General features: G+C 43.0%; 1 protein-coding gene across 1 annotated transcript in view; it reads left to right on the top strand.

The window, feature by feature from the left end:
- The window catches only part of RIOK2 (RIO kinase 2), a 149,342-nt gene that overhangs the window by 53,216 nt on the left and 73,830 nt on the right, over nt 1-22,296 (top strand). The window contains exon 5 of the mRNA XM_078675435.1: nt 13,576-13,664. Coding sequence (XP_078531561.1) covers nt 13,576-13,664 — 89 coding nt within the window. The remainder of the gene's footprint in view (nt 1-13,575; nt 13,665-22,296) is intronic.

Here is a 22,296-nt window from a genome sequence, read left to right as displayed (position 1 = left end):
TGAGCTCACCAACGCCGTCACAGAGCCGTAGCCTGCACCGCGACTGGTAGACACCGCGACGTGCAACGCCTCGATACACCGACTCGTACTGGTCTGACCGAAGCGGTCCCTGCTGCTGACTCAGAGTCCTGTGACCGCACCGGAGTTGGGCACCGCCTCGCACGCTTTGCGACGCACCGCCCGACTCGCACCGCTGTCCGGACTGATCGACGCCAGCTCCCGAACTCCGGCTCTGCAGCCGCACCGCAAGCTGCAAGCACTGCAACGAAGCACCGTCTCGCCCGACAATGTAAGCCTTGGATCCACCGACTCTGTCAATGGGCCGCTGCCTGCACCCCATCGAGGGACAACGCATCCTGCAACGCTTCCTTTGTGCACCGCAACGAACACCGGAACCGGCTCGCATATCCGTGCCGGCTGCCCGAAGTAAAAGGTACTGTGACTGAGTCTGTCGACATTTGAGTTGGCCCGTACCGACGCGGTCCGCTGGATTTGCTAGACTCTGTGTTATTTTTAACAAAGCTGTAGCCGGACCAGGCTACCGACTTGCACAGAACCTTGATTTAAGCCTTTTTTCAAGGACTCTTGAAATCTAATAGTACTGTGGATTCTTTTTGTCGTTTATTGGTCTTGTGGTAACTCTATATAAAATATACCTATTTTTGATATAAAAAACTTTGTGTGTTGTCCATTTTTAGTGTTGTCACTTGGTTACTGTATGTGGTTACAAATGCTTAACTTACAACGCCTCTGAAATAAAGCCTTGCTGCTTGTGCCAAGCTACCAAGGGGGTGAGCAGGGGTTATTTTAGGAGTGTAATCCCCCTTACTCTGACTAGAGGAGAGGATCCCTATTTGTCACAAGTACTTACCTGTGCCAACTACAGGCCCCCAATTCGAACAGGGGGTAACTTCAGCTCGGGACACCCTAGGGGTGGTCCTGGCTGAGAGGTGACACTCCTCTTCTGCCTACTAATTTTCCCGCCGACCTTGCCACCAAAAGCGGGGCTTGGTCAGGGGGGCAGACATTCCACTAGCTTGAGAGGCTCTGTCTAGCATAACAGAGGGCAGGAAGCCTTTGAGGCTCACTGCCCTGAAAGCTGTTCCTGCTAGGGAGTAGCTGAGAAGCACCTCCAACCCAAGCAGGATTTGTTTCAGACCCACGGGAGCGCTAGGCTCCCACCTCAGGGGGTCAGAAACATGTATGTAAGTGGCAGGCTAGTAGAGACTGGTCAGTCACACACTAGAGAGTTGGTTGTTTTTCAGGGGAATTTCTAAGATGCCTTCTGAGTGCATTTTACAATAAATCCAGCATTGGCATCAGTGTGGGTTTATTATGCTGAGAAGTTTGATACCAAACTTCGTAGCATTCAGTAAAGCCATCAGGGGCTTGTGGAGTTCCAAACTTCAAACTCCCAGCCCATGTACTCAATATGGCTTCACTGTACTTACAATGTCTAAGAATGATGGTAGACACTGTAGGGGCATATTGTCCATGCAGCTAAACCCTCACCTGTGGTATAGTGCTCCCTGCCTTAGGGCTGTGCGGTATGCTAGAGGGGTGACCTATGCCGTGGGTAGTGGTTTGTAGGCATGGCACACAGGGATCTGTGCCATTTCTACTCTTCAGTTTTAGCTGCACCAAAACACACAGTCTGCAATGGCAGTGAGTATGTATTTGGTTAGGTGTCTCTGAGGGTGGCACAATACATGCTGCATCCCTTAGAGAGCCGCTCTGGCTCAGCAGGGCCCTTTGTACCACTGGTTCCTTTTACAAGGGGCTTATATGTGTGCCAGGTGTGTACCAATTGTGGAAACAAAGGTACAGTTTGGGGAAAGAACACGTGCACTGGTAACCTGGTTAGCAGGAGCCCAGTGCACATTCAGTCAAAGTTGCATCAAAATCAAACAAAAGTGTGGGGGAGTGGTAGTATTGTAACAGAAAACCACATTCCTACAATTCAGTAAATAGATGTAAGGAATATCATAAACAAAATGAATTCTGCATCATTTCCAAACTCCATGGGGCTACAGGTCACCTATTGTTTTAAGCTGGAGAGGTACTCCATTTCAAGCATAGCAAGAGCTCTGAATTATCAAGACTCGACCCTTCATTCGGTTTGTTTATTGTGCATATGTTACTTTTGGTTTGGTACAATTGATGACCGTGAAACCGTTCAGCCACATTCTATGTCCTCTACTTGTGTCTGACCTCATTGACTGTTAATAATAAACAACCTAATGATCCTTTACCCCTTTCTGTGCTTATGACATAATGGTTCCGTCAGGAGCACCAGTTTTCATGAGAACAGGGGTACTAAATCCCTCTGCTGCAGACCGCAGAGGGATTCCCTTTTTTTTTTTATTGGCCTCGGGAGGTTGGGGAAGAGCTTCCCCAACCTCCTAGGCCGATTTGCATTTTCATTGCAATGATTATCGCGCAATGGCGTACTGACGTCATTGTAATGAAAATGAAACTGGAAATTAGTTTGTTTTGTTGTTTTGGTGCTAGTGAGGTTATCTCCGCCCCCAAGCACTGAAACACTTGGTAGAGAAAGGGGAGAATCTCCCCTTTCCAATGGCACCTTTCCCAAGCGTATCCATGCTTGGCAGAAAGCCCACTAAGCACCAGGGAATGTTTTAAAATATACGTAGGGGTGGGGGCTGCCCAGAATGGGCATGTCAATGCCCCCACCCCCCAAAAAAATTCTACAGTCTTTCTATGCCCCCCTGGGAGGCAGATGGAGCAGTAGCCCCCAATCTGCCCCCACCCCGGGGTGCAGAAAGCCCCTAGGCACCATGGATTTTTTTTTATAGGCCACGGACGGGGGCTGCCTAGAATGGGCATGCCAATGCCCCCACCCTACCCCCCACAAAGAGAACAAACTACTTTCTGCCCCACCCTTCCCAAAAAAATGCTACATCCACCCCGAAGGCAGATGGGGGCAGAAGACCCTGATCTGGCCCCTCCCCCCCCCCCCGACTGGCAGAAAGCCCACTAGGCACCAGGGGTACATTTCTTTTTTTCAAATTTCAGGTGTAGGGGCTGCCCAGAATGGGTATGCCAATGCCCCCCCCGAAAAAAGATGCTACAGTCTGTTTGCCCCACCCTCGAGGCAGATGGGGGCAGTAGCCCCTGATCCGCTCCCTGGGGTGGGGGGCTAAAGAGCCCACTAGGCACCTGCGATCATGCTGGCTTGTTATACGTAGGCGAGGGGGCTGCCCAGAATGGGCATCCCAATGCCACCACCCCCCAAAGAAATAGCCAGTGAGGTATAATTTTACTCGGGAGACCAAGGAGAACTCTGGGTGGTAGGACATGTGTGCCGGCACAGTGATCCCACACATAAATGTGTGGAAAACTTTTTTTTTCCAGCTAAATTTGAGGTTTGCAGGGGATTCTGGGTAGGGATACATTGGGGTATCATGCAAGCCATACCTCACTGGACTCCCCAGGGTATCTAGTTTTCAGAAATATATGGGTTTTGTACGTTTCCCTAGATTGCTGCTAAGCCCGGGGCCAAAAACCCAGGTGCCCCCCTTAGAAAACCAGGTTGTTTTGTGATAGGTAATTTTGATGTCTCCACAATACGTTTTGGTCCATGCCTGCCGCGGGTTCTTGACCCACCCACATGAGTGAGGTAACATTTTTATCGGGAGACTTTGGAGAATGCGGGGTGGGTAGAAGTTTGTGGACCAATGCAGATCCAAGAACTTTCCATACAGAAATGTGATAAATGTGTTTTTTTTGTTTTTTTACAAAGTTTGAGGTTTGCAAGGGATTCTGTGTAACAGAACCTTGTGAGAGCCAAACAAGTCACCCCATCCTGGATTTGCCTGGGTGTCTAGTTTTTAAAAAAATGTATAGGTGTGCTAGGTTTCCCTAGGTGCTGGCAGAGCTAGTGTTCAAAATCTACTGCTTGGCACTTCGCAAAAAGAAAGGGTCAGTATTCACTGTAAAGACGTAGTGTGTCCACGTTGCATTTTGGCCCGTTTCTGTCGCAGGCACTAGGCCTACCCACACAAGTGAGGTACCATTTTTATCGTAAGACTTTCGGAAATGGGTGTGGGTGGAAATTTGTGTGGATTCATGCAGATTCCAGAAGTTTCCATCACAGAAATATGTGGAAAATGTTTTTTTCTTTTTTTTTAAATGGAGGTCTGCAAGGAATTCTGGGTATTAGAACCTGGTGAGAGCCAGACGGGTCACCCCATCTTGGATTACCCTGGATGTCTAGTTTTCAAAAAATGTATAGGTTTGCTAGGTTTCCCTATGTGCAGGCAGAGATGGGGTTTAAAATCTACAGCTAGACACTTAACAAAAAAGAGTCAGTTTGCACAGTAAAAATTTGGTTTTACCATGTTGCGTCATGGGATGTTTCCTGTCACGGGCACTAGACCTACCCACACAAGTGAGGTACCATTTTTATCGGGAGACCTAAGGAAACACAGATTTGTAGAGCAACTGTTATTACCTATTGACTTTCGATGCATTTCTACCTTCCAAATGTAAGACAATGTGTAAAAGGAACTCACTTGGAAAAATGTCCTATAGTTCACAGGCTAGTATGGGTTCCCAAAATTTCGCATATGTGCAAATACCTACCGTTTCTAAACTCTATATTATGTTACCATTTCAGAAATACATAGGTGTCTTTCATACCGATTTTTAACTATTTATATTTTCCCAAATTAATTGCTAAATCCCCGGTATACAATAAAAAACCATTGCAAGATGCTGCTCAGATATTGGTTTAGGGTTCCTCGGGTTTTTGGTGAACATACAAGTCCCATATATCCCCACAACCGGAAGGGTCCAGCGGATGTAATGGTATATTGCTTTCAAAAATCTGTCGTACTTAGAAAGAAGTTACAGGTGAAAACATTGGCACAAATGGCTGTTTCTTTCAACTCATTTTCAATTTTTCCCATTTTCAACTGTTAGTTTCTAAAAGAAAACCTTAAAGGATCTAGACAAATGACCCCTTGCTGAATTTAGAATGTCATCTACCTTCCTCAAATGTATAGCTTTCCAGGATCCATTATTGCCTACATACCCATTTTTACTATTAATTGAAAGGAGGTTGAAAGCACAAAAAATAGCAAAAATAGGCTATGTCCCAGTAGAATGCCAAAACTGTGTAAAAAAAATGTGATTTTCTGGCAAAAGTCTGACCGTTCCTGAAAACTGGGAAGATGATTTCAGCACCACACACCCTTTGTTGATACCATTTGCAGGGAAAAAAAGACTTTCATTTGCAGCACTTTTTTTTCCCCCAAAAAAACAAAATGTAGCTGTATTTTGGCTAATTTTTGGGTCCCCTCCAGGGGAATCAAGAAACCCTGGGTACCTTTAAAATCTCTATGATGTTGGAAGAAAAGGACCCAAATTTGGCGTGGATACCTTATGTGGTCAAAATGTTACAGGGTCCTAAGCGCGAACTACCCTAAATAGCCAAAAAAAAGGCTTAGCAGGGGTGAAAGGCCTAGCAGCAAAGTGGTTAAACATTTACAATGCATATTCAAATGTGATCTGTTTCTTTACATAAATATACTATGAATTGTTTAAAGACTTCAAAGTCTTGGGATCATTATTCATGTAACGTTGTCTGTCGTTCTCACAACTAACGGCTAAACTACCTGCCAACACTAATGTCAGTCCATGCATTACCTAGCTGCTTTGAGTGGAAAAAATGTATATACACAGTGGATAAGGGGTGAGGTGTGACATTTGTACAAGGTTCTTTTTCAGACTATTGGTTTAAATCAGGTCGCTTATGTTGGCTGCTGTAAGGGAATGTAATTAGGACCCATATTTTGGACGGCAGTGGACAAGTGAATGAGTTTAAAAATGAGTTTCAACCAAAATAAACACTTTCTTTTTCAAGAAAAACTGTGTGCCTACCTTACTGAACATGCCTTTTTTTTAAAGAGCAGCTCTCTTCATAGACTATGCCCACACCTATATTCCTTGGTTTTAATTATTGTACAGGGTACTGTGATGTGATTTGGTGTGACTTTGCAGGAATAAAGTAAGTTGTAGAATAAAACTATCCATTATGCTTATTGGCAATGGTTGCATTTAAAGGTTGAGCATTTTAATGCCTCTTCTGCTCTGTTATACCACATTATCTCTTGATGAAGATATAGATTTGTAATTATTAGATAGATTATCAAGTCCTCTGTGCCTAGCAGCTTGCTCAATTACTACTGAGAGGAGGATCCCTAGGGGACATGTAGGCTAATAAAGGTCTAAGGGCCAGATGTATCTACACATTTTGCGATCGCAAACTGGCCGATTCGCAGAATCGGCCCGTTTGCGATCTCCAAAAAGCGTTATGCAATGTATCAAGCTTTAAGAATTCGCTTATGGGTAATCGCAATTAGGGAATCACTATTTGCGATTCCCTAAATGCTATTCTTGTAGTCATCGCAAATTGCGATATTGCTTTAAGGAATCGCAAATTACCACCAACTTCAAGTTGGTGGTAAATTGCGATTTCCTATAAAAATATACTTTTTGCATTTTTCAAAGTGCCATGTGGCGCACATGCACATTTCAGGGGGTGCAACAAGGTGTCCTTTTGGAACCAATGTACCCTTGACATTGCATTGGGTACTGGCAAATTGCGCATGCAATTTCCATTCATTCCTATGGGCCTCTAGGAATGGAGTGGGAAGGTACTCCTTAATTGCGATTCGCAATTTGGAGTCGCAATTAAGGAATATGTAGGAATCGCAATTATTATTGTGATTCCTACATACGTTGCGTTTTGCGAGTCCTTAATAGCGATTTGCAAAAAATCGCTATTAAGGACTCGCAAAATGAGGTTTGAATACATATGCCCCTAAATGAGCAGCATGTGTTTCTTAAAAGCTTTTATGTGGAAGTCATAGAGACTTAAATGTGATCCTAAAACAAAGTGAGAGTAAGATACCGTATAAGAAACATTTCATGACCAACTGACTACAAGTAAGCTGATTAGTAAAATCGGCCCTGAAGTTAATTCGGGGTCCAATAACTGCATTTTGAATTGTCAAAGGGGGTGGAAGAGTGAATGTAATGCTTCAGGCAGTTTTGGATACATGCCGGAGTTAGAATCCTTCTGGTACGAAACTGCACCATCCCTCAGCATCTTGGGTGTGGTTGGGATTGAACAGGTATCCCAAAACGTGCCGAGTAACGTTGTCGCATAGGATTTTCATAGGTTTTTCGGTAGGAAGATTTAGGGGCTTGGTCTTGCGTTCATTGTGATTCCCATGGTCCTTCATACCTCGATTTCCAGAAGGCCAGACGTATGTCAAGCATATGTGCTGGACTGAAGTCTGGTTCATGTCACATCTGGTAATATAGATGTTTAAATGTGAGTGCTTCTTGGGTTATTTTGTCTAACATGCAAGTATGAGGGTGATACAGTATGTGTCATTGATTCGAGCAACACTACCAATCGTTGCTTTATTGGCAACATAAAACTGGTCCTGTTGTGTACCATGCAAATCATTTATGGTTATGGAATGTTAAGACTCATTCCTTAGAAATGACGTTCTGTTGTGTGCCAAGCAAATAATTAAAATAATTTATGGTTCTGGAATGTTGAGACCCATTCCTTAGAAATGACTTATTATTTTCTAAAGCTTAGCTCTGGCATCTCTCTGCAGGTTGCTATAAAACCTCTGTTGTGCCCATCTAGGCTGGGCGGAGGAGGGTAAAAAGCAGGGCTGCACATGCTTCTGCCTGCTGCTTATGCATATGAATGAGTTCAGTTCTGCATGCTTTCCTTTTCACTTTGCTTAAGGAATGCCCATATTTGTTTGTCCATGGACAAAAGACTGCATGAGCTCCTTTTGTTGTTTTGCTCTGCCACGTTAGCCAAATGTTTTCTGTTCCCTCTGGCTTTGCTGTATTTCCCACATTGATCCCTGCACATCCAATTTGCTGGAATAGCGAGTGCTAACATTTTATTTATGGAACTTTAAGGTGCAGTGATGCATCTGTTTGTTTCTAACACTCTAAGCTGTTAAAGACATTTCCACTTTATTGAGCCTATGTGTAGTTATTGTGTTACATCCTAGAGTACTTTTACTAAGACATTTTAAAGTAATGAAATGCAGAGCAGTGTGTCTGATGCATGGTCTGCGAGATAATATATATATATATATATATATATATATATATATATATATATAATCACAAAAGGGTTCAATTTTTCCGGGGGCTCCGAACCTGCAGGGCGGGCTCCTGAAGCAGGAATGGATATCCTGCTTAAAAGCAATATCTTGCAAACAACAACGAACAATCAGAGCCCAACTCTGTCTGATGCAGAAAGCAGACTTTTATTTCGTCCAAAACACTGCAGCTTTTTAAACACACTTTAATTGGTCCTGACGCGTTTCAGCGTAACTCCGCCTTGTTCACAGGTGGGTGTGTTACAATTAATTCCAAGTGGACTTTGGCCCGTAGCAGGATGACCACGGGACCCAGAATGCACCAGCTAGGTAATCTTGCTTGTAAATAGGAATTTGTTGCATGTCTTTCAAATAGCGTGATTTTGTCCATAATACAATACATTCTGCCATCAGCTTGATGCGTGAAATATATTTATTTGGCAAATGTCTCACCAGGCAGCAGTGTCTCCAGTTTGTGCTAGCGCTGCGGAGTTGCAGGAGAGAGGTACTTTTACTAAGACATTTTAAAGTAATGAAATGCAGAGCAGTGTGTCTGATGCATGGTCTGCATTATATCTCAAAACGAGAACTTCTACTCGCAATAAAGGCGCGTAGATCCCGGGAGGAGATAAAAGCCAGAAGACGGGCTTATAAGACATTGTTGGCAAATGCTAAGGCCGAATGGGACCAAAAACACTGGGAGGAACTCTCTGGTGCACTAGCTACGAAAGATTCTCGTAAATTTTGGCGGCTAGTCGATAATGGGTCAGAAGATCTCCCCTCGGCAATCGAACCCAACATTGCCAAGAGCACTATCAATCCTTATATGCAATGGTGGATTCGTCGCAAGGTACCCCCCATTGTACTATTCCGAGCAACCAAGAGGGTGAACCTTTCACGGAAAAAGAAGTTCGCGCTGCAATTGCAGGGTTGGCATGAGGGAAAGCCCCAGGGCTTGACGGGGTGCCAGGAGATCTTTACAAGCAGGAGCCAGGGATATGGGCTCCCTATCTCCTGCTGATATTTAACGCGGTTCTTCCTATCTCCTGCTGATATTTAACGCGGTTCTTAAGGGTATGGAGGTCCCTGACACCTGGCTGGGCGCAGAGGTGGTCCCAATATTTAAAAAGGGATCCCCTCTGCTCCCAGCCAACTACCACCCAATAAGCCTTATCGATGTTTCGCAAAAGCTTTTCGGTAGGCTAATATTGGACCGGTTGCAGAACTGGTTGGAGGAAACAGACACTCTTAGCCCATACCAGGCAGGCTTCAGGGGGGGTCTCTACAATTGACCAAATATTCAGATTAAATCTCATGTACTGGAGGACTGCGCTGATCGCGGGCGGCACCTTGTACACGGTCTTTGTGGACCTACGTGCCGCCTTCGATCTAGTGCCAAGATCCAAACTATGGGAGGTAATGGGAGAGCTAGGCGTTCCGAAAGACATCCTTGCAATCCTGATGAAACTACATTTAAACAACTTTGCACGGGTCAGGTGCGGGAGAAGTGGTAATCTAACTGAAAGATTCCCCGTTCACAGAGGGGTGAGACAGGGTTGTGTGCTTGCACCAACCTTGTTCTGCCTCTTTGTGAACGGGGTAATCAAGCACCTGACTGGGATTGCCAACACCGATGCCCCAAAATTGACCGGTAGCAGGGTGCCCGCAATTATGTTTGCGGATGACACCCTGCTCCTGTCCAAATCCCCGATGGGCATACAGAGGGTGTTAGACGCCTTTCTGGAATTTTGCACAGAAAGGGGACTCGAAATTAACCCCCAGAAAACGAAATTTATGATCTTAAACCCCATGTCCTTCAAGCGGCCAAATCCTATGCTTGGCACAGTGCGCTTGGAAAGGGTACACACAATAGAGTATTTGGGGATAACCCTAAACCAAAACCTCACGTGGGGGGCTCATCAGATTAAAGCGAATATGAAGCTGGCCCAGAGGGCGGGTGGTATCATGAGGATCGCGACTAAGTCAACATACCACCCTCTTAGCCCCGCTATTCAAATATATAAAGCCCATGCGCGGGGGGGAGTTACCTATGGGGGAGAGATATGAGGTCACAATTTATCATCTAACTTGCTGACCACGGAAAACAAATTCCTAGGGCAGCTGACTGCTCTCCCACCAAATACCCCACTCCTGCCCCTGAGACTGGATTTGGGTCTGAGGCCTATCACGGAGGAATTAGGCCTCAAACCATTAACATTCTGGCGTCGTATCTGGAGCAGCCAAGATCTTACCTCCTACAGATCTGAGTTACAGGAATTTCTATCTCACCCCAACGCCACCAAGATCCCTTGGATAAATTATATCAGGAGAACTTGTGAGACCCTTGGACTACCAGAACTATGGTCACATCCAGAAAGCACAAGCACCATGTTCCCAAGGAAAGTGCTCTCCAGAGCATATTATGACAAAATGCTTCTCCGAGCCCTGGACAGCGCACGAGAGGGATCTCTGACACATCGTTTTATCACAATTAAAGACTCATACAACCTCGAAAGTGTCTTGGATGGCATGACCCCTGTCTTAACAAGAAAACTATTTCTGCAATGGAGGTACGGGCCCCTTCCGCTGATGTCCTTTCCAAAGCATGGGCCACCCGTCCCCCACAGAGACGTGCCCTGCATGTGCCCACACTAAGGAGAATGAAGCACATGTGATTTTTTTTCTGTCGAGCCTATCAAAAAAGCAGGAAATTTTGGCTCGTCCCCCTCCTTAAAAACCTGGGATTTAGAACATTTCTACCGGCATTCAGAGTCCTAAAGACAGATTTATCACCGCCAACTGTGTTTGCCTTAGCTAAATTCCTAACTGCAATGTGCCATGCCCGAATCCGATACATTAAGATGGCAAGAGACCCTTGAAATTCCCTGCCCTGCCCCTTTCTTACTATTACCCCTGTTTTATTACTTCTTTTTTAAACTTATGTATTAATACCAATGATACACTGATACTTTGGAATTTTAATGATGTGATATTTTGTATATCTTTTATGATCACCAGATCGAAATAAAGATTTGAAATTGTATATATATATACACTCTCCACTCCTGTGTTTACACGATGATAAACAGGCGCTGACACCGTGGGGTCTCATTCAGGAACAAGTTTTATTATTTATCCCAAGTGCAAAGTTCGACACGTTTCGACGGATGAGACCGTCTTGCTCACAATATATATATATATATATATATATATATATATATATATATATAATTTAGTAATCTGCCGATTGCCACAGGTGAGGCACTCGTCTCTTGTTAAGTTAAGCAAAGTTTGGTGCATGAAATGTCACCTCATTAAAGGACTGGACTGACTTTTCGGGAAGTCCAACGTTGTCAAATTGGCCACCTTGAATGGACCGTGTGTAGGCTGTTCCTTTATTTATTTTATTAATTATTTGGGTACCGTCACATCTAATGGGGCCAAAAATAAAAAGGCCCACACACCGGCCCTGCCAAGCTGGCCTATCTAGCAGGTTCAGACTGCCCGTAAAGCCACTCCAACATTGCTCATCCACCCCAATATCCGCTTCTTATACTAACAAAGCACTACTCTCTGTCCTGGCTTTCAGAAAACTGGACTACTGCGACCGTTTACTAGTTGGACTCACTATATTAATTTTCTCCATTTGATAATAGATAAGAAAATACAGTTTGCTACAAGGACTTTTTATCGCCTTACTGGATGTATCGGTGCCTCACATCCTCCGTACCAGGGTACATGGCTGTCTGCCAAAATCTGGGCTTTGTACAAGCTACTTATGCCAGTTTTTAAAACAATAAATGGACTCCTTTCTACCTAGCTGAAAACATTGTGAAATACGTACCCTCTCTCCAACAGCTGAAAACTCCACTCCACAAACTTCAGTGTTTTGTTCTTTTAAATTACTTGGACCACACCGTTTTAATTCTCTTCTCTGCCTTCCATCACCTCTCTCCCCACCTTCAAACCTGCTCTAAAAATATACCTCCTTATACAAGAAGGAAAGATGGAATACATCTTCATCATTGTCCCATATGTGATCTCTCATGCCCTCCGCAGTATTCCACGTTTATTTTTATTCATCTTCTGAGATATTTTGAAGTGCGTATTGTATGCAGCTAATTGGTTATTCTTTAGATTATTTTGTTTGCCGATGTACCACAACCGTGGCAGTCTTTGTAGCATTTCCTTCCAAAATACTCTCCATAGTTTTCAGAATAAAGAATAAAGTCTGAAGATAAACGTTGATGTGGTGTGATTGGTTTAAATGATTTCAGCATATAAGGTGCATAGTTGCTTTGCACAACACTGGTCTAAGATGGGAATTGTGTCCTTCCTTTTGGAGTGTCTGAGGGAAAGTGCTGCTTAGTAAAATAACTCTATGCACTTGCGTTCATTGGAATTCTATCTATGCTATCCAATTTTATCTTTATTATAGCCTTTTGCTGTTCTGGCACACATCCTTGAGCAATGTCAGATTTATTTCTCTTTGTGATTGCTCCTTGTATGAAAGAAGTGCTTATTTACGTTCATAGTGGGGCTTATCAACTAATAAACAAATGATCTCCCTATAAGTTCTTAACCCTTATGTGACGTAAGAGATAATGATTAAATGTGTACTGAAGGCCCAATTCACAAGCCAAGGGCTACGAGTGGCAGACAATTGCTCCAGTAGGGTTTCTCCTACATTTGACACTAATTAGATTCACAGAAGATTTCATGAGTACTATAGAATAGTTACAATGGCTCTAGAGGCAGAGAACCGATTTTCCCTCATCTTTTACCTGTGTGGTGTTACATCAGCCTTTGTCAGATGAGAGTATGTATAGTTTCCCCGAAATGGGAAATGTAAATACCCAAAAATATGAGTTTGTAGAAATTCACCACAGGCGTGCCTAGGCACTCTTGCAGTGCTGGCCCCAACCTTAAATGTGCAAATGCTGAAACTCTCCCAAACTTAGGGAATGTTCACATCAGCAATAGCACTTTGGACAAGTAAAATTATACCAATTCTTATTCTAAGAATCTGGTTTAAGAGTTTTCATTCACATCATTTCTGTGCAACTATAAGCAAATGATGTATACAAAATATTCTTTAAATCAGCCCCTAAAACAGTTATATTAAATAGCAATCTCTTATTTGTTAAACCCTGTGAGACCATTAATATTTATGCATTACTGGTTTGCACAGCTCCCTATTCTGTTGTGACTTGCACTGAACAGTGAGCTTGTTTGTTTGTTTGTATTGTGAGCTTGTTTGTTTGTAATGAAATTTAGCAGTGGATTAAGTGCAACACATTTTGTAGATTTGTCTTTTTTTGGGCCAAGCGTAGGATGTTGGTTGCTTTAAGGTAGGGAGACATTAACCCAATTGAATTGGTGACCGAATTACAAATTTGTCTTTCTGCAGGCGCTGTACGAGCGAGGATTTCCAGTTCCCAAACCATATGACTACAACAGACACGCAGTTGTTATGGAGCTTGTTAATGGCTATCCACTGTAAGTACTAAATATGCTCTTTCATGCATCTCAGTTATTAAAAAATAATTTTCTCTTAAACAAGAAGTGCAGAAGATGTTATGGGGACAATTCACATAAGAACGTTATAATGAAATAAACTTGCTGATAAATGTGGATGGAAACATATCTACACATACTGACTGTTTAATTGAAGTGCTACGAATGAGAGATAGCTTACTCTAGTAAATGACATATGGAAGGATGTACAGGAACTGAAATTTTTTTTAATGTTTATTTTGCAAATAGCCAACAGTATCAGTACAGTGAAGTAGTTAGTTCTACTTGAAAATGTGTTATGAAAGGTTACAAGGTGTTATGGAAGGCTACTCTGTATCTCAAAAAGATGTGCAAAAAAGAGGGAGCTCCCTAAGCATTGGTTACTTACTGCATCATGGTCACAGTATATTATTTATTAATCAAGTCCTCTCTCAGACTGGGGCGACTGCGCAGTAATAAACAATATTTCATCTGAAGACAGCATTTAACAAGGCACATAGATAGCTCCATAGATGTTTAAGTGGACCATAGATTTGTTGCATCATTAAAATCTCAAACAATGGATCAATGTAGCTGAATGCTCCAATGATCACTTGCACATAAAATGTAGCGGTACCTCCACCACAGTGTAAAGGTTTCCTAGAGGGTTAGCACATCAAACACGTGTTTGTTTTCATTTTTTTTTAAATAAGATTTTTGGGGAGTCCACCCCCCCCCATATCTTTGAGGTGTGAGATGATGGGCACAGCCTGTTAGCATAAGTTTCCATCTTACAATTCAAGTATATGAGCTCAGCTATCCAAACCTTGGTCTGAGGTGAAGGACTTGTTCTCCCATGACACTGCCACCCTCCTCTTTGCCACTAGGCATTCCACAGCCATTTACCTTCTCACCCCTCAACCCAGCATAGAAATGAGAGATGGAGTCACTTAAATATGTATAATTTAGAATATTTACATACCTGGTAATGCGACAGCACACCCATCATATATATATATATATATATAGACGTTGAGGTAATTGTGGAGGGTACCAGCCTCAACACCAGATTGTACAGAAAGCCGAGTGCAGGAAATACCATCTTACATTCCAATAGCCAACATCCAGCACACCTAATTCGGAGCATTCCCTTTGGGGAAATGCTCCGAATTAGAAGAATCTGCACTACAGATGCCGAATGCGCGGCTGCGCAGGAGGCATGCAGATTACGCTTCTTGGCTAGAGGCTATTCTACTGAAACCCTGACCAAGGCCATCACACGTTCCAACTCAGTGAGCAGGCAGGAAGCACTTATACCTAAAAGGAGAGGTGTTCAACTGAATAATGATGCAATTAAGGATGTCCAAAGTTGTTCTTCCAGAGCTATTCTAACATTCAACAGACAACATGGGGCTCTTCGAAAAATAATCACTAAGAATTGGAATCTAGTTCGCAGTGACCCTGTGATTGGTCACATGGTGGACACCAAACCGATTCTTACTTTTAGAAGATCTCCCTCAATGTCTAAGGCTTTAGTTAACAACACCATAGAACCTAAGATCTCTACAACCTGGTCAGCATTGAGGAAGGGTTTCAAGACCTGCCCCCAATGTAAAGCCTGCCGCTTTGGCAGCAATAGGACACATTTCAAAAGTCCTTTTTGTGAGCATCCTACTGCCATTTCTAAATGGCTTACATGTAAAACAGAATATGTCGTCTATGTGTTGGAGTGCCCTTGTGGGCTTCAGTATGTGGGCAGCACTAAGCTGCCCGCCCACAAGAGGATACTCCAACACATACGGGCAATTTCTGGACATGACCAAAATTATCCGGTTGCCAGGCATTTCCAGGACAAACACCTAGGTGTCCCTGATTCACTTCTATTCTTTTTAATTGATTGTGTTGAGGCCTCGAGGAGAGGAGGTGACCGCGAGGCTAAGCTCCGTCTCCTTGAGACTCGATATATTTTGGAATTGAACACCAAAAATCCAAATGGCCTCAATGACAGGGAAGACCTCTATACTTGCCTTTAGAACCTCTCTTTATATGCCTGCTTATGCCTGTCCGGATATTTTAATGATCATTGAACTGTTCCCTGTAAAACTTATTTCCTGATGTATACATGATGAATTCTTCTCTTTTTTATCTTCAGTATACAATTGTTTCTGATTTTAATCTTGGAATCACCAAATGACATATACTTTGCACTTTACTAAATCTTGCACTTTATATTACGCACTATATATGCCTATGACTATCAAGGTGACTTGCCCACTTGGGCTCAATTTTGAAAGCATATTTTCTTTGTGTCGTCCATTTGCTGCTATTGAATTTTTCATTATTTGCACTACTTGTAAATATTATATATTTTCTTATACATGTCGGAATATTTGGGTTTTCAACACTCCAGAATGTACATAGATGAATTTATTTATCATGTACATACTTATGATAGTGTTTCCTTTCGATCAAGCTTTGTAATTTGTACATTTTTTTTAGCTTGTTTTTTACCAATTCAAAAACAAATAATTGGTTGTAAATATGTACATTACTTAATGTTTTATCTTGGTAGCCCACTAGGGCTTTATCCACTTTTCCGTTGTATATGTATTCGCAGCAATTACGTTATGAAGTATTTCCTTCATTTCCATGACGCAATGTAATGCACTGTCACTTTAAAAAGTCTAGTTCGATGCTCGCTGTTTGTCATGTGATCAAGCCTCCTTGGAGGCGAAACGCGTCATGGCGGCAGCGCTGGCTCTTATGAAATAAATCACCGTTCACCAGCACCTCGTGGGTCGGCTCTTTGTTACTATTATTGGACTTCCTTGGTTCGGTGTGACAAGCTTCGATATATATATATATCCCCTTTGTCACTGTGACATCCATAATATCTTTAGTCTGCATCCAGATTCATTACATCGCAGGCGTGTTGTGCAATTTATGTTAAAAAGTTTAAATGCATACTTCTGTGCCTACTACTTAAAGATATCGTCTTGGTTTGGAAGCTGCAATAGTACTATCATTTGCCAAGGAGTGTTTCCTCTGTGCCCTTCTCCAACATTTGTTTCTGTGGTTCATAGCAGGGGCTAATCTGCCCTCTGCAAACACCTTAGAGGTTTAAGACATGATTTCCTGGTGACTGTCAGAGGAAGTGAATTGAGTAAGCCCCGTAAATGCCAGGGGCTCTGAAGAAAAAGGCAAGAGATTATTCCTGTATTCAATCATAGAGCCTGAAATATAAGAAAGATGTCTAGGGACAAAGTCCCCCCCCCCCTCTTTACTTGAAGTTTTTTACCATCAAAAATTCAACAGCTGTGTGGCAACTCCCCAGTTTAGAAATGCCTATTCAGATACGTCTACCTGCAGGTCCCCACCTTTGGAATATCCCAAGTGTCAGACTGGATCAGCAAACATTTCAGTCGTTTTCCGTTGCAATAGGGGGAGCTGGCTTCAACTCTGTGTCAGAAATGACACCACTGAGATGTCACTGTAGCCATAAAGCACCCCCACTGGTGCACTGACATCAGTTCCCTTCTTTCTGCATCCATCAATGCGGTTCTAAAGCTAGTTTTCCTCTGAAAATTTTCTTTTTCATTTTAAAATAAAATACAAAATTACATGCAGACTGCTGTTGCAGGGTGTGTGACCATCATGTGTCCCTTGCAGGCCTATTGTCGTTTTCCCTATGTTAGCATGAGCACGTTGCAGACTGTCCTCTGCTTTGCGCATGTTACTATACAAACGTATTTTGCTTTGTGCCACACTGTACTCTTACACAGAACGTCATTGTTTTCACATTCTGTTCTTTCTTGGGATTTAGTCTACACACCGTAGACTAGGTCAAACAACAATGACACTTGTTATTGTGTTCTGGTCAGGCCTTAGCACCAAACAAAACACACAAAGGCAGCTGTTGTTTGGGAACAAATATTTCTGCCATATAGGTATGCATGAATAGGTAACAACACACTTGGAGAGGGATCTTTCCAGGGAAGAGATTGTGACAGCACCTGAGATGTAGAACTTTAATCTGTGTATGCTAAGGTACTGGGTTTACAGCATACACCCAGAGATCTTCTTATATATAATAATTTTGCTTCTGTTGAAGGTGAAGGGGTTAAGCTACCCTGTCTGATATAATGACAGCTCAGTTTATGATTGATGGATTACTTACTATGCTGGCCGTATTTGCGTTAGGCATCTTATTGTGGCACGTATACTGCATACTAGAGCACAATAGTTCAAATAAACATTTTAAGCTTTTCTCGTGACTCTGTCAGATCTTATTGTGGACTAGTACCAGTGTGAGAGCGAAAGGGTGGCCCGCAACCGTGATACCTGAAAGGGCCGGGAGTGATGTGTTATAGTGTGTCTAATTACTAGTTTCTATGTGAGTAAGAGGGAAAGTGCGACCCCAAAGCTAGTTGTTCCCGGGCTCATGCGTACTCAGGTGGGAGCATGACTCAGTCCCTGCCTACTTAGTTCTATGATCCCAAGTATAGTTCCGTGGCTCCGCAGAATCCCTGCAACATGACATGGTGCAAACCATGGTGAAAACACGACATGGCTCACACCCTGTGTGCCAGGCCTATATCACTGCATATGGTAAATGTAAGCCACCCCTACAGCAGGCCTTACATCCCAAAGGCAGGGTGCTTTATATCCTAAGTGAGGACATATCTGAAAGAGCAGATATGGCACCATCATTTCTAGTTCAATTGCTAGATATTGCAAGTGAACAGGATAGCCATCTTAAGGTATGTCCTTGGCACTGGTCAAAACGAGTTACTCGGCTACATAATGGCTTCACTGAAATCTATGATGTGGTATCAGACACCTTGGTTTAATAAATTTATACTGATCCCAATATAAGATGTATTATACCATTCACCTAGAGGGTACCTTAGAGGTGCCCCCTGAAACCTACGAGTCCTCTAGTGTGTTGGCAGACTTGTCCTGTCCAGCCTACTACCACAGACACGTTTCTGACCCCAGCTGTGAGAGCCAATGCCCTCAGGAGATCAGGAACATTACCTGCTCCCCTTAGTGCCTCAAAATCTAGTATTTATGGGAGCCCCTGGCACCAGAATGTCAGAATTGACTGACTCAAAAAGCAGGAGGACACCAAAGAGCCGCAAGAACTTGTCCTGACAATTGTGCCAAAGATGACTCATCATGCAGCTGTTCAGCCTCCAAAAACCTTGGGGGTTGCTAGCACTGCGCAAAACAGACAGCATCTCTCAAGGAGTAGCCCCTCCCCCCGTCTCCACTTGCAGCTTCTTTTTGCAGGTACTGTTTCCCATTAAATTCAACAGGCCGCCTGTCCCGAACAACACCTCTGCACCCGGACAACTCGGAGCCAACTGAGGTGACCTGTTGGTGTTGTCTTGTACCTTGCCCCCTACTTAACTCCAGTCCTGAAGCACAGTCCTGTAAGTCGTTGACAAGTGGTCCTATGCTGCGTTTGTTTTCCCCATAGAGTACCTTTATCACGATTACAGTATTGTCTACTTAAATGCTGAAAACCTATATTGAAAAGTACTCACCCGTTCACTAAGATCTTTGTGCCTAAAATAATACAAAATCCTGTGTTCCTTTTTTTTTTAAATTGGTGTAGAATTTCTTAATTGTTTCATTTATTGACTGTGTGTGTACAACATATGCTCAACACTCCCCTTTGATTAGCCTAAGCTGTTCGACCACTCTGCCACAAATTCGAGCACTTGGGAGTTTTGAAGAAAGCCCTGTAAACCATTAAGGGTTGCCTGGACTCTCTACACAGTGTACTTCGTCTTAGTGCACTTTGTGGGCAAATGTCCATCACAGACCCCCACAACAGTGGTCTCTGGTGCCTGGGGTCTGACCAAAATGTGAAGTTGTGAAATTCATGCAAGAGCATGCTCTGTCCACTCATTTTGTTAATCTATAAAGGAAATGTTTTACATTTCACAGCTTTGATTCAATCAAGATGGCAGCAGGTGTGCCACATTTTTGTTATAAAAAAGAATGTTAGTGCTCTAGTTGTTCATCAGAACACTGTGAGAGACTGCAGTGGAACACTGGGCAATCATTTGACATGCTGCTACTCCTGCTGGAAGTATAACTTTTGCTTAGTTTGTCAGACTTTATTCTCACACGGCTGAGGAAGACAAAGTGAATTTCTAGAAAATATGCTCTCATTTTAGATTGTGTAGCACCTGCCGTAACCTGTATGTGAAATCATGAAAGAAAACACTTTTCTCTCAAACATTTTTCATCAAATCCCAGCAGAGGAACATTTTACACTGAGTAAAATCATCTTAGAATGCACCACAGTACCTAAAATTAGTATGGTACCACCAACAAATGATTTAAAATGGGATTAAAATCTGCCATCACACTTAATATTGCTCCTTTTTGTGAACCTTAAAACCTGCCATTCACTACAATGCATTTCATCGGGGACCATATCCCAGAGTCAATGCAAATATTTTGTTGTGACCAGCCACTCGACATCCTTCAGGGATCCTCCTCACGTGCCTTTTGGGGTCATGGTGTGTTCACCCTTTCCCCTTACATATTTTGTATTAATTTTCAGGACACCAGGATCATGTACCTGCGTCCTGGAATGGCTGCCACACCATATTGTTCAGTTCATGACCAACCAATCAAGATTGACTAGGTCCCTTTAAATTGGCCAATGGGAACATATCTGGGCACCAACTGCCCAAAAATCTATATATTTGAACCTTAATTTTTCAAAACCTAATGAACAGATTTATATTCTATCACAAAAAGCAGGTATTTTGTAAAAGATCTAGCTTTCTGCTAAATTTGGTGAAATTTTGTTTAGCTGTTTGGGCTAAGGTGCTGTTCAAATTTCACTATGGAAAATGCATGGTATAATTGCGGTTTGGAACCACCACTCCCTTTTTCCCAGCCCCTGTTTGACTGATCACACTGAAACTTTCCAGGAAGAAGCTGAAGTGGATTTTTTTTTGCAAAGTTTTATGAAGATTTGCCAAACTAACTACCTGTGATGTAAAGTACCATGATTTAGCATACTAAAAATTACTTGCAATGTTATGACTGCTATATAGCAGCTGGACAATCCCAAAGCTATGCTGTGATTTGACTGGTTGACTGGGCACTAATTCCAATATGATCTCATTATTTAGCTAAAAGTCATACATAAAACAAAACTAGTGTTGTAACCAGATAGAAAACTTGTAGCTTAGTCTCTGGGACCTACAAGGCATATGGTTTTGCAATGAACCAGATTATTGGTTAAATGTATCGGAAGCAATCCTTCACATAGCTCCCTGTAGATCACAAGACATTGGGACCTTTGATCCTAGTATCACAATCACAAATGTGGATTGTAATCACATTGATTAGTTTCCTTCAGCATGACATGGACTAGTCTGGGCTTGAGATGCTCATCTGTTTGTGCTCGTGTTAATGCCTTGTGTTGTAATTCCAGGGGAAGAACATTTAGATAACAGCAGCTCAAATATTGAAATTGCAAATAAAGTGCAGCCATGCTCCAGCAATACGACTATTGTTCAGTATGTCCTACTGAACTTGTGATGGCAGACAAGACACTGCAGTATTTCTGGCTGCATAGCAAAAGAGGCGTGAACGTACATTTGTTGGGCCATCTGGTGCGTGACTGAGAGTGCCATCTTAAGGTATTTGCTATTTGTGACTAGTTTGCGTCTTTAAATTTGGAGGTTAATGTGTGATATTAGCCATTCATTAAATACATTTTACAAGGACAAGCAAGTCTCAGATGACTAAATACGTTCAAGTTTCTTATTTTTTATAGCTTAGAAGACCTCCATAATGAAAGTCTGAGAGAAAGCAAAACCTCACAAACCTTAAAATTATATTGGAACACAAGGTAATCCAGTGTGAAAATCATTTTTAGGTCTAGCATATAGGCCACTTTTGGTGGTCTGTTGTGAAAGGCTTATTGTGGATAATACCAATACTTAAAGTGGCATTTGGCCAACCTGTTGCTTACCATTGGTTACCTGTCTTGTCAGTGTCATTTGTTTCTTATTCTTCATCTTTCCTTTCTCTTTTTGTTTGTCCCTCCCCTAAAGCATAGCTTATTTGCGACCAATTTGGTAAGATAACTTGTTTCATTCCGCTGCTCACATCCAGGGACCTTATTGGTCTCTTTTTAGGTTTTGCCTAGCAAAATGCGTACGAAGTACGCATGCGCTAGGAAAACCTTATGTCTTACAGTGGGGAACAGGGACTCGCCCCCTGCTCCCATTGGCTAGCTCCATAAATGGAGGCTAGCCATTGGGAGCCGGATCTGTCCGTCAAGGCCGGACCAGATTCGGGGGCGTTCCCGAGAATTTTTCGCTTTTGGCCCACGTCATGCGGCTGTGGGCGGTGCTTTTTTTTTTGAGGGGGGAGGTTTGTTTTGTTCATTTCTCCTGGAAGGCACGCAACGAGGGACGTCTGCCTGACATCGGCTATCAGGTAAGCGGAATATTTTATTCGTGTTTACCGCCCCCCCCCCCTCCTGCTGTTCGTTGCTTTCCCGCCCCCCCCCTCCCGCTGTTCGTTCCTTTCCCGCCCCCCCCCCTCCCGCTGTTCGTTTCTTTCCCGCCCCCCCTCCCGCTCTCGTGTGCTCGTA

The sequence above is a fragment of the Lissotriton helveticus genome, chromosome 2_1 (genome assembly GCF_964261635.1).
Source record: "Lissotriton helveticus chromosome 2_1, aLisHel1.1, whole genome shotgun sequence".
In the NCBI taxonomy this organism is placed as follows: Eukaryota; Metazoa; Chordata; class Amphibia; order Caudata; family Salamandridae; genus Lissotriton; species Lissotriton helveticus.
Note: the sequence above shows the minus strand (reverse complement) of the source record. Positions and strands in the feature narration are given on the sequence as shown.